This window comes from Lutjanus erythropterus, chromosome 17 (assembly GCF_056507025.1).
Source record: "Lutjanus erythropterus isolate fLutEry1 chromosome 17, fLutEry1.hap2, whole genome shotgun sequence".
NCBI classification, from domain to species: Eukaryota; Metazoa; Chordata; class Actinopteri; order Lutjaniformes; family Lutjanidae; genus Lutjanus; species Lutjanus erythropterus.
This window is the reverse complement of record NC_139333.1, coordinates 12,422,875-12,435,727: the sequence shown is the minus strand read 5'-3', so window position 1 is coordinate 12,435,727 and position 12,853 is coordinate 12,422,875. Positions and strand designations below refer to the sequence as shown.

Below are 12,853 nucleotides of genomic sequence, written 5' to 3'. Positions count from 1 at the left end.
TTCTGGTCTGATTCAACATCATCTACTGTAGCACAAATTGCTGGCTATGATAGAGAGGTGTCAGAACACTGTGAACCATAGCTATGTAACAGGCTGCATAGGCTGTGCTGACCCATGTCCACCTACAACAGGCATGTGAGCATCAGAACTCTACCATGGACCAATGACATAAAGTGGCCTGATGATGACTTGGCCTCCAAATTCCCCAGGTTTCAATCTGATTGAGCATCTGTGGGATGTTCTGAAACAAAAAGTTGATCAGTGGAGGCCCTCGCACCTCGCAACTGACAGGAATTAAAGGATCTCCTGCTAACATCTTGGTGCCAGATACCACAGGACACCTTCCAAGGTCTTATGGAGCTCATGCCTAAACATGTCAGAGCTGTTTTGGCAGCACGAGGGGGACCTACAAAGGATTCTGAGGTGGTGACAGCAGGTTTAAATGTGGCTGATCTGTATATGTCATATTCAGCAAAGATAAGCATAATGTTATAAAGAAATAAACAGGTATTGTAAGTAATCTCACCCAGATTTCCATGATCAACAGTCAAAAGTTCAACACTGTTTTATTTATTATAAATCAATACATTTTATATAAAAAAGGACAAAGGGGGTCTGAAATAAAATCATTATTGATGTAAACCAAACAGCTCAGGTCATGGCCACCCTCTTACCACACTGGACCCATTATCACAGACTCTTGATTAGCCAGAATGTCTAGTTAACACTCATTCACTCATCCCAAAAACACCCTAGGCTATACTTAAGATCAATCTACAGTTTGGAAAAGGTTTAAAATGGAAAATAATGTGGTTGACATCAATCTCTCTGCAAAGCTTTGCAAGTATAGCAACTAAGCATGCCAATGGTTTTTGTGCAATCCATTACAACCATCACCAGCAGCAGTCAACATTATTTGTGAAGTGCGCACACATTTTTTTTAAATATAGCAGTTCAAGGATGTGAAGCCTCTTAAACTCCTGCAGGTAAACAATATAAGCTTTGTGTGGCACCCAGTGTTAACGGTCCTGAATGTAACGAAGGTTTTTAGGCATCTTCTGTCAAGAAATGACCAAGACCTAGCTTTAGCTGTTTTGTTGTATTCCTAAAATGAGATTGATGAGGAATCTGAGAAAAGCCAGCATCATTGTGTTGTATACACTTAACCGCTTCTTGAAAGTAGGTGGACATCAAAAATGGTACATGCTAGAGGTCAAAGGGGAGCACAGCCAGCCGCTTAAACAAGCTAAGCTGCTCACTGCACTTGTAGCACTCAAAAACACTCAACGCAGAAAAGAGGGTGGGTCTGTTACCATGGAAACCAACTTGGATTTTAAATAGATATCACAACTTTGTGTCATTTTTAAAAATAAAATGCCCCTGTGACAATTGTAATCCATTACTGTTTGCCACGTAATTGCAGGCAAACAGCTGTCAAGGCAATACAAGTGCAACCAATTTATCCTCACAGCACTGCAAGATAAAAGCATACAATCTAACTAGATTAGTCCAATAAAGAGGATTTCACTGACCCCGACCCTTATGGTAAATCTTGTATTTTGGTAGTAAGGAATTATTTGTAGATCGGATGCCAAAATTTCCCTTCTTCATTATTATTAACTATTTCCTTGTACAAAACATATCAGCAGTGTTACCAGTTCAAACTGAACTGTCTATATGATAATTGTGGGGAAGTGTTATGGCTTTCTGTTGCCTGTTTTTAAAACCAAGCCTTTACTGAGCTATATCTGCTGGGTTATGATAGGTAGGTGTAGGTTAAAATGGACCACATGTCCAATTACTAAAAAACACTCATGGGAGGAGAGAAAAGTAAAACAATAACTTAAATAGAAGTGCTTAAAACATAACAGTTCTTAGAGCCCTTTCAGAAACCAAAACATAAGGTTGCAAAGCAGGAATCCCACCCCAACAGAAAAGGAGAGCGAAATGAACAGCCGTAATGGTAATACTAATATTCATCCAATGATTCACAGATGTACAGTTCACGCGTAGGTCATATCCTTCCCTTCCTTACAAATATTTCTTGTTTCCTGGTCAGTGGCCCCCCCACGTCTGTGAGCCGCGGCTTCCCTCTGTTTCAAGTCTGTCCGTCGTGGGAGAACACTCTGTCTCAGTACATGTCCCCTCTTCCTCCTTTGCCATCAGTGCGTGTTGCTCCTCTTTTTTCCTGCGCTCCAACTCCCACTCTACGAAGGTGTCGAAGAGGCTGGGCCAGGCCTCGTCCTCGCTGTAGTTGCTCAGGTCAGGCCCGATAGCCTGGGTGAAGTTGAGGAACATGTTCCACGTGTCCCTTGAGATGCCCCGAATACCTGAGGGGTTCTCCGCCAGGAAGTCCAGCCAGTGCTCCAGGATCACAGGCGTGTCCTGGGTGAAAACCAGGCGCCACAGGGCGATGGCGATTTCGCGCTGCAGCGAGCGTTGGCCCTCCTCAGCGTCCAGGCCAAACTGGAAGGTGAAGCGGTACAAGTCCTTGAAGTTCTCCTCACCCTGGGCGTCCAGCAGCATGCAGGGGAAACGTGAGCAGATGCCCTCGAGGCTATCTGCCTGGATGGCCTTGCAGCCGTCAACAAACTCCTTCCTGGTGACACACAGGAGACAGATCCAAACATCAGAATTATACTGGAACATTTTACTAAAGATGATGAAGCCCAGAAGCAAAGCACGCACTTTTCAACAAAGCCAAATTAACAAAAGTAGTGCTAACTAATGGCTATAATACATCAGACAGGCACTTATGGGTACTTGTCATGACCGTGACCACTCTAGTGGAATAGAAATGGAAGATCCTTTAGATATCACAGCAATTTCAGTTGTTTAAATGTTAAATTGTTTAAACTACAATTCTGAAGCCTTTGTATGCATTTGTGTTGATCTAAACAACCTTTGTTTTATTGACATGTCAAGAAAGTATTTCTTAACTTTGAATCTGAGTGTTTATACCTTTATGCTCCTTCAGTCTTCCCCCATTCAAATTGATCAATGACGCAACACGGTGGCCAGATATTGCTTATACTGAATTACAAAGTAACGCTAGGCTAACCGTTGTGTGCAATTAATCAACCCGTTACTAGAAAACTGTTTGATCTGACCCATTTTTTCCCCATTGGCCTAGCATGTCTGCACTGCAGTTTTGATTCTTCCTTCACATGGCTGCATGTCCCACCAGCAGCATGTCAGCGTTTGCCTGCTTGATTATGTTGACTTGCTCAGATTTTGTTGATTTGATTCTCTTTCCTTGCTGTTTGTGCTCCTACCATGGATAAGTAGGACAAATACATACATAGTGTCTATTTTTTGGTTTATAAGATCACCAGTCTGCACAGGGTCTTTTATTTTGAAAACTGACTGGATTCTCTTTGGTTTTTCTGTGCCTGCTTTCCTGCCCACTCGATCTGCTCTGTACAGACTGATGCAGCATCCGTCAAAAATAGACTTGGTGCATATTTGTAGCGGAGTGGAGCAAAAGCTGCTTCTGTGATGCATTGTGGGACTGTTGGTGAAATCACAAGCATCGTGTAAAATGGCTGTGGTTGTGGTCAGCTCCGGTGGACGTGGTGTAGTCATAACGTGATGCAGCCATGCCCACTGGAATAAAGCCATAAGCTAGGCTAAGATTTAGTTAGGGACTTGTAACCTTATGACTGAACTCTTGCGGCCTTGCACTCAAGCTAACATTAGAGTTCTATCATTACTAACCTTGACCAGCATTGAATATTTACGTATTTTATGTCAATCTCATTGTGAAAGCCTGGGATACTAATTCAATTGTTTTTTCATCTGCATAGTTTAAACAACATAAGCTAATTAATATTTACTGTCATCAAAAAGAAATTAACACTGCTGCCAAAATAAACAATTTCTATTCTCTCAAGGCTCATACATTCTTACTGATCCCATTCTTTTCTAGGAAGGATGGGCAACCAGAGATTGTGATGGTTATGTTTATTTGTTTTACAACCTGCTGTTTTCCTACTTTTCTCATTACGTAAAAATGTGATCTTTCTCCCAAACAGGGGCGTGGCCTGGGTGACTGGGGTTTGATGACGTGATGCCGGTCTGATGTACTTAAAAGAAGAAAAAAAAAACTGTATAGAAATTGTTGAGTCATCGAAAGCAAACAATAGGGCATGAGTTTATAACAACAACAAAGGAGGCCCAGCCTTTTACAGTTTAAGCAATACATTTGAAAATTGTGCTGAAAATGATTCATTCATTCAATGTAACATTGACAAACATTATTTCACTTCAGTGTTGTGGGCCTCAACACAGGCAGATATACAACATAATAGGCTTTCAAAGTCAAATGTAAAATAAACAGCTTCAGTAAGCATCAGTTGACAATGAAACATGTTGGTAACCAGAGTGTGGTGTTGTCCAAAGCCTCTGGATAGAAAAGTGCTGAGTTAAAAATCAGAGAGGGGGAGCAATGACAAGTGACCCGGCCAGCGGGAAGCCCTATTCATCTCCGACACTGACTGCAGAGTGGGAGTGCACAGCAGGATCCATTTCCTGTGTGCCCCCCTACCTGACAGTGAGAAACTGTTTGTGTGTGTATCTGTATGTGTGTGTTTGGTTGAGCTGCAGGACACTAAGTGCTCGAGGCATGATGGATGGACCTCTGCATAGTGAAAGACTGAAGACTAGAACATCAGACAATGCAGGCAGGGGAAGTGACTTCTGTGGCTCGAGGTTTAGTCATCAGGCATGAAGCTAGTTATTAGTGGTGCACAGTTCGGTCAGCAGTACAGTCAGTAATTGCCTGAAAACATGTTATCATTTGTCTGCCTCATTTCTTTGTTCACTTTGACTCTGATTGGGGTGTAGCACTTGGACACTGGCTATTCCAACTCCCACTCTTGGATTCATTATCCAACACATGTGAAACCCTGTTCAACCAATTACCAAATTACAATTTGTGCACCTGGTCTAGGATAACTATAGGGGCACAGTCACACATGGGCAAATTTACATCTTTGCTTTGGGTGGAACTCAACTTTGGTGAAGTTTGACCGGCGAAGTCACAGCCTCAACCAAATGCGAAAATGTGTGTGTGGGGCGTTCACCTCAGCAGGCAATAGCCACTCCCCTGTATTTGCACGTTTGACTATGCCCTGTGTTGTTTGCCTTATGACTTCGTCCACTTTGACTCTGATGAGGACACACTAGTTTTGACATGTTATGTTGTTGGCACAATTGATGGCTGTGTATTAATCTGTGAGCTCCGGTCCGTTATGCTTGCTGAGAAACAGCTGATTCAGCTGCATGCCAGATAAGGTAAACTCCCAATTTGACAAGAGGGTGATTTAACTGTTAATTTCAAGTGCCATTTATCATATTTTTACTTTCTTCTTAAATGAAGCAATTACTGACCAATGTTCAAGTCATCCTAGTTTATTGGGTTTGTAAAAATTTATAATTACCCCAAATTTTCTTGAGATGTCCCAGTGTCATTTTTTTCATTGTTCACTGGCACTGACATCAGTAACTTGAAGGTAAGCGCCTGGTCAGGAATAGAGATGACATTCTCTCTAATTTGCAACTGGACATACTGTTGGTCATGTCGAGGTGTCTCAATAGTCTGTCCTTACTACTTGTCCAACATCAAAATGAGTAAAGCCGATCTACTTCAGAAATTGTGTGTGTTTAGTTAATACCTCTGTATTTGCACACAGCTTTATATAGTGTCAGTGTGGAAGTTTGTGGCAGGAAGATTTGGACTGCCTCTCTTAAACCCCAGCATGAACAAGATAATCAAGTTCACTAGTAGTTTTCAGCCAAAAGCAACACTTGAGAGGCGTTGCGCACCCGTAAAATGTCACTGAAATGATGCACAAAGTCATAGCGTGGTGTGAATGGTGTTACTATGAACAAAAAGTCTGACATGGATCAGGTCATATTTAACTAATTATAAAAAGTGGCTTCATTGGCCTTTATATTGAAGATTTGTTTAGAGATTGCCCAAATATGGTCTCATTTGAGGTAACAAGACACCCCATTTAGATCTGGTATTAAAACAGGATCTGCATTTGGATATTGTATCTGGATGATAAAGGATCCAATCTTGCTTTGTTATCACACAGTATTTTTAATGCGTTCACATTATCCTCAAGATCAAGCCTTTTATCCAGAGCAAAACCTGCATGTGAGTGATTGAAGTGGTGGAAAATCAGCCGCAGACTTATTTAAATATCAGAGATTTGTGAGTTGTTGTGTTAGGGGAAAGCTGATTAACTGTCAAACACTGTCTACAACAATCTTAATTATTTGTTCACACCTAAATTTGGCAAGTGTAATATATTAAGTTATTTCATGCTTTGTATACAAAAATATAATGTGTCCGTCTGTACAGGTGAGTTGAAGTCCTGTTGTGTAAGCAGCTCTGTGACTAGATATATTATATTCCTAGTTAAGAGCAGATCAGCAACTCAGATGAGTGCAGCACATACATCACCCATACAGTTATTTCTTACTGTAGCCCTATAATCCTATACTAATATTGATTTTATTTTGCACATTTTTGGATTAACATTTTTTTCATCACATAATTAGTTGTCTCTTTCAGCCTTCTCACTCTCTAAATTCCTTCTCACACTTATTTTGTGTTTGTTATATCTGTATCAGTGTTATGTTGTGTACTGATGGCAGCACATTGTACAGATTACATTTACCCCAACCTCACATCTGAACACAATGCAAGCCAGACTACCTCCAGATGTGGCAAGACAGAGCCGCTGACATTCAGATCACGCCACATTTACACCTTGAATTAACATGTGTTTTTCCTTATCTGGATAACGTGTCCAGATACTGATCGCATTTTAATGCCAGGCTAAAGGGGTGAGAGATAACAGTATGTTACAGGCAAGAGAAGGAACAGTTTCATGAAGCAGGTTTTCAGGATAACTTTGGAGAGCCTTGTTAAGTAACACTAAGAACAGGTCTCTTAATGTCACATATTGTTTATGATTTGAGGGAGATTTTTTTTGCATTTTACCTCCGCTGGACAGACTTCTAAACAGGAAACATTATAAATAAAATACCAAAATCGATTTGTGTATGATGTATAAAACATGTGACTTAAAAGTCTGTGCACCATGAGTGTTTGCACATACAACAGCATCTTTTTTGGTAATTAAATCAGGACAAATACTACTGATACCGTCATCTCAGATAACTTAATATAGTGGATTACTATGCAGTAGTTCTGCTTGTTTATCCTGAACAACAAATACCAGTGACAACAACACGCCCCATTCCCTGAAACTCCACCTTACCTTGTAAACTTGCACATGGTAGCTGCTTGAAACTTCCAGGCAAGAACAAGCACACGAAACTCTGCTGGATCCACACAGAGGTCATTACAAAACCTCTCCATGCCTTCCTCCAAGATGGCATCTTCATGCTCGTCCTTGTAGCAGCAGAAAAGCTCATCAATGCGCAGCAAAGACAGCCCGTCTCCATCCGGACACTCGTCTTTGTGTCGTTCTCCCATCGCTGGAGGGATGACCGGTGTTTCCACTGTAACCTCCAAAGCTTTGGTGCCATTCGACAGCTCGCTGGTGGCTTTGCTACTCGGTGCACTGGGCTCTTCTTTGTGGCCCCCACCACCACCAGCGCTGCCTCCTTTCTTATGGTGGGACTTGGAGCCGCTCTCCTTGTCTCCACTCTTACTGCCGAGTGAGGATGTCGGATTCTTACACTTGCTGACACACTGGCCCATGTCTTCCTCCCTGGTCCGTCGTCTGTCTTTCCTCCTCTCCTTCAGTCCCCGTCCGAACCACCTAGACGCCTCTGCTCTGGCCTGGCGAGACGTCTCAACATACCCTCAGGCCTGAGGTGAAGAACCATTTAAAAATGTTAATTGCCATAGAGTACAACTCTAAACTGAGTCAGCCTTGTTCACAATAAAAAAGTCACAGCCCACATTTCTGTGGCTATTAGTAAAAGGAAATCAAGCTACAGGGATTTTTGAACATTTAAGGTCAATAAGTTAAACTACCTGTGCCAAATCTGCCACGATCCCGGTCTTGCACTGCCAGACTTAAAAACCCTAAAAGGTGAAGACCAGAGAAAACGGTCTATATGTATACATTCGATGCAGATTACCTTTGAAACATCTACAAAAGAAAATTCAAGAAAAACATCACAGATATATAACTTTAATGTGTACTCTTTTTAGATTTGTTGTGTTACATTTTATTTCATAATAATCTTGTGTACCATTTCCACATAAATGTCATGTGTATAACAATGTGTTTTTATCTTACTTGATATCAGGAGAAAACACGTTGCCACCCCTACTCCACTCCTACTTGCCATTTTGGCAGTATCTTTTCTATTACATTTTGCAAAAATCATTACGTTTCTGTTGGCCTTAATGTGATTTCTCTCAGCCTTTGGCAGCACAGTTCAATGTGCAAAACATGCAAAAAGCAATGTGATGCTATGAGACACTTTTAGTAAGAGGAGAGTGAAAATTTCATTACTGACTGAACTGCATGCAAACTGATTTTAGAGTAATCAAACTAACAGCATATTGAATGTAAGTGCATCATCTCTCTTCTACCCACCTAATAAATGTCAAAGTTGCCTGATTTTATTTTACATGGAAATGCAATCAATCATTCTACTGTCAAAACTGATATTACATGTCTGATAACTAATAAAGAAGCTTGTCAGGAAATTACTTACAGACAGTCCCTCAGATGGCATTGGCCACAGATCAAAGTGTCTTTCTATTCTGCTCCATCATGGTGACCTTGACATCTGCAATGCTGAAAAGGCACATTATCTTGTCATCATAAGCAGAAAGTGATAGCTCATCATACCCAAACCCGCAGGACTATTTTTGTCAACATGCTATGAATATGTAATTTGACCACAATAAAACTATTTTTGCCTTCTTGCAGGATTATTCGACTACTAATTTATAGCTATAATGAACACTTTGTACAAGACTTCAACATCTCTGGGTCTGAGGATAAAAATCTCTAATGTTAGGTGTCCAGTGACCGACCTCCCACAAGAACACAGCTACACTTTGTTCTGAATGAAAACAAGTCCACAACTTAAGAGTTACTGCTGAAACTGACTTGTATTTTGTGTTTTGATCATTGATCTTGTGAAGCCACAATTCTTGAGCTAACATTAATAAAGAACATGTGTATTCATTTGGCACTGGTACTGATCATTGCTCTGGGCATGTTGGGGCAAATGTCTCACTGGCTAACTTCACTGAACTAACATCTGATTGACATCTGAAGGCCTACTTATTTGTTAGAATTTTTAGTAGTACTTTATGGTTAGGGCATATAAATTATCATGAATTCATACATGACCTCATGCGAAAAAGCATGAATTCATTCATGTTGTACTTCATGAACTATTAGGAATGTACAGTGATTAACAGCATCTTATGCAAGACTTTATGCAACAACTAAAGTATTTCAATCATCATGATGTCTGTGATTATTAATGATGTTCATGTCTTCTTTTTAAGTAAGACTACCATTAAAGGGTCAGGGCAAAAATCTGAGCAGTCACAGCAGTGCACATGTATTCGGTTGAATTCCAAGTTTTGTAATCATGATAATCTAAGCATTACTTCTTCATGACTTAATCATGTTTGTGACCCGTCAAATAAAGTGATGACCTGTTTATCTTTAACGCTGATGAATAACACAATGATTAATGGTGGCATAACTGTGAACTCATTTTCTGCTCATGCAAATACGTTACTTGACAATTTTCTTTCCCCAACTAAATAATGGATAATTGAAATGGACTCCAAAACTCTGATCTGATCTCCTTTTTTCAGATATATGATACCTAAATATACAGAATGGCTGACTTTATTTGAAGTGCCACAAACATGAACTCATGAAGAAGTAATCCAGAGTTCATCATGATTACAACAGGGCTGGATGATATGGTGCAATACATATCTCTATGTAAACATTTCCTCAAATATCATACTGTAAATTCTCAAATGGTACAAACTATGATGTACAGAATATGATGCATTGCTCTAGATTAAGAGCTGGGTGTTATAGACAAAATCAAACGTCACAATGTTTTGGACCAAATACCTTGATGTTGCGACAACATTGTAAGGATGACTATTGGTGCTTGGACAAAGTGTGATCACACAAAATGAGATAGCTGATTAACAATCATCAGTAAAAATTGATATAATGCCTAAGTGGGTAAAGAAAATAATAGAACAGATATAACTGTCAGAAATTCAGATAGCAATACTGATATCCAAAATCTAGGGAAATATCTAATTTCATACACGATATTACTGCTGTGATAAGTCAGGTTTTTGCCCTGTCCCTTTAACTGCAGACTTACCTGTGTAGAAGACTTGAACATCATTAATCAGAAAATATGATTGTCATACCTGATAGTTTACGAAGTTGTTACAAACATGAATGAATTCGTACTTTTTCCCATGCACGAAGTCGTGACAATTCATGTACCCTGACCATAAAGTGTTTCCGAATTTTTAATCATCATCCTCAACAAGCTAGCACGCTAGGTTAGCCAAACACTTCAGTATCCAGTCATTACTTTCAGACACATTCTTAGTCCTAAGACTGACAGATAAAGTTGGGCTAGAAGACAAATGCCCTATTTACATTCTTATCAACGCCTCGCTTAATTTAGATAGCTGACCCTATCTAACATTAGCTGGCATTAACGTTGTTTTCACCAAGTTAACTTGTTCATTGGGAAGTGGCAAGCACAAACAGGATCAAGTGAGCTTAACAGCACACACAACACTCAAAAAAATTCATGTAAACAGCCTTTAGATAACAATTTACACCTGGTGGTTTAACCATTCACTAATTCAGACAATACTTGTTGTGAAGCTGTTATCGATTCACCAGACATCATCGCCACCGGGCCATTTACATCAAAACTGCCTGGCCCTGACGACGTCGCCATAGCTAGCTAGCATCAGCTCGGTTAACTAAAAGTTAGCTATCGGCTAAGCTAGGTCTTTCGATTAAGACACCGAGAAACACCACAATTATCCTTGTAAAAAACTTACCTTTTCGGAAAACTCTATTGTGTGGAATTGGGTGTACATCACGTCAGGAATGCCAATACAAATTAAGTAGTTAAGTTGGCCAGGGTAGCGTACACGACCAGAGACGAACTGAGGCAAACTCGTCGCGTTAACTCAGATTGCTAGCTAACTACTTAGCTGCCAGCTGACAAAAACTTCCACATCAATATCGTATTATATTCCGCTTTTTCAGAAAAATAAGAAGTAAAAAACGAGCGACCAGAGTGTGCGTTTTAATCCATTTCCATTAATGCTGGCGCTTTGAAGTGAGTTAAAAGCCCATCTCGGACTAAAGCAGCCAATTTCTTTGTGCTTCCCCCTTTTAGTCATTGAGTGTAGCTACATTGTGGGCATTTTCCTGCATCACTTCCTCTCTGCCTACGAGCAACCAACAGCTGATCCTCATCTCAGCGATGGCTGCGATACAATAAACCTTTTAATTTTAACTAATGTGCTTGTAAATACTACACTACACTCAGATCTTTAAGTTACCACAAACCAATTACTGAAGCGTGCCTTTTTGATGACATTTTATGGAAATCCTTGAGAGAGTAATATTGAACCCTGGAAAATGTGTCAAAACCCAGTATAACTCACCCGAAATTGCTTAAACTGGGTCATTTAATTGGAAATTGTAGAAATGCAGCTACTACTTTAAATAGGTAAAATATTTCCAACTTTATGTACGATAAAAAGTGGAGGCACTCGTTTATCTTTGTGTTTTTTTTTCTTTCTTCTTTGAAGCGATCATATCTAGGAGGGAACTCTTGATTTCCGAAACTCTCGCGAGGCTTTTACGAAAGGTTTCTTAATTGTGCAGCTTGTACATAACGATTTTGTCTTGTAATGTGACAAAGCTATGAGTGTATCATTTTGAGTAGATCTAGGGACAGAAAAATATTTGGCTATGGTTAAGGAACTATTACAATTTGGGCTAAGATTTTCAGTCTCGCGAGCTCTTTCGCTGGTCTGGGGTTCCTTTCTAGCGTTTAGAAGCCAGCTCGGGAAAACGTCATCATCAGGCGCCAAATGTGTTACGGCTGTCGAACTAGTCTCTTTTTCAGACACAGGTAGGGTTTGTAATATACGAATAATATGTAATGTATTGTATAAAAGATATAAAACATAATTAGCGATAAGGCTTATACAAGTTGTTAATGTGTCCTCGCTATTAATTTAGTATCAGTTCTGGAATAACATTTATTATATTAAGGTTGTCAGGAGAAAGCTCAAGGATAGCTAGCTTAGCTTCATCTTGTCAAGTGATGAAGTATTGCCTCATGTTTTCTGTGTGGGAAACGGAATTATTTCAAATGTGCCAGTAGCGTTTTTCTTATTAAAAGACCTCCTGTCATCTCAACAAATTTCAGAACATATGATTAATACGAATCAGCCAGTCATGTAACAGTTATTTAAGGCTATGTTCGGAAAACAACCCTGTGTTGGTTTTAGTGACATCTAGTGTTGAATGAAGTGAACACTCGGGGTTAGACAACAAACCCTTCAAAGCAGGAGTAACTTGTTCTACATCTCAGTTCACATCAACTGGACTTGGTAATTTAATTAATAGGCTTTTTCATGGCAGCCATAATAATGCGCAATAGTTGGGCTAACACTGGTGTTAACAATGGTACTATTTAAGGTCCTGTTTCATTTAGAGCAGCAGAGCCTTTCCAGCGAGCTAACATGCGCAATACTAGTACCCTGACTCTGTTTGACCTGAATGGAACAAAATCTTAATAAGTATAATTAGTAACA

At 39.9% G+C, this 12,853-nt stretch overlaps 1 protein-coding gene across 2 annotated transcripts; it reads right to left on the bottom strand.

Annotated features, from left to right (window-relative positions):
- Positions 1-542: 542 nt before the first annotated feature.
- Positions 543-11,584, bottom strand: dcun1d3 (defective in cullin neddylation 1 domain containing 3). 2 transcript variants are annotated; one of them, XM_084741077.1, is made up of 5 exons: positions 11,078-11,583; positions 8,713-8,795; positions 8,021-8,071; positions 7,296-7,852; positions 543-2,599 (listed from the first exon to the last, which is right to left on the bottom strand). In XM_084741077.1, exons 4-5 carry the CDS (start codon positions 7,739-7,741, stop codon positions 2,056-2,058), a joined length of 990 nt encoding a protein of 329 aa, XP_084597203.1. In that variant the 5' UTR covers positions 7,742-7,852; positions 8,021-8,071; positions 8,713-8,795; positions 11,078-11,583; the 3' UTR covers positions 543-2,055. The 2 variants fall into 2 exon arrangements, with proteins under 2 accessions (XP_084597203.1, XP_084597204.1); XM_084741078.1 differs by lacking the exon at positions 8,021-8,071 and having other exon boundaries at positions 11,078-11,584.
- Between the last annotated feature and the right edge of the window lie 1,269 nt (positions 11,585-12,853).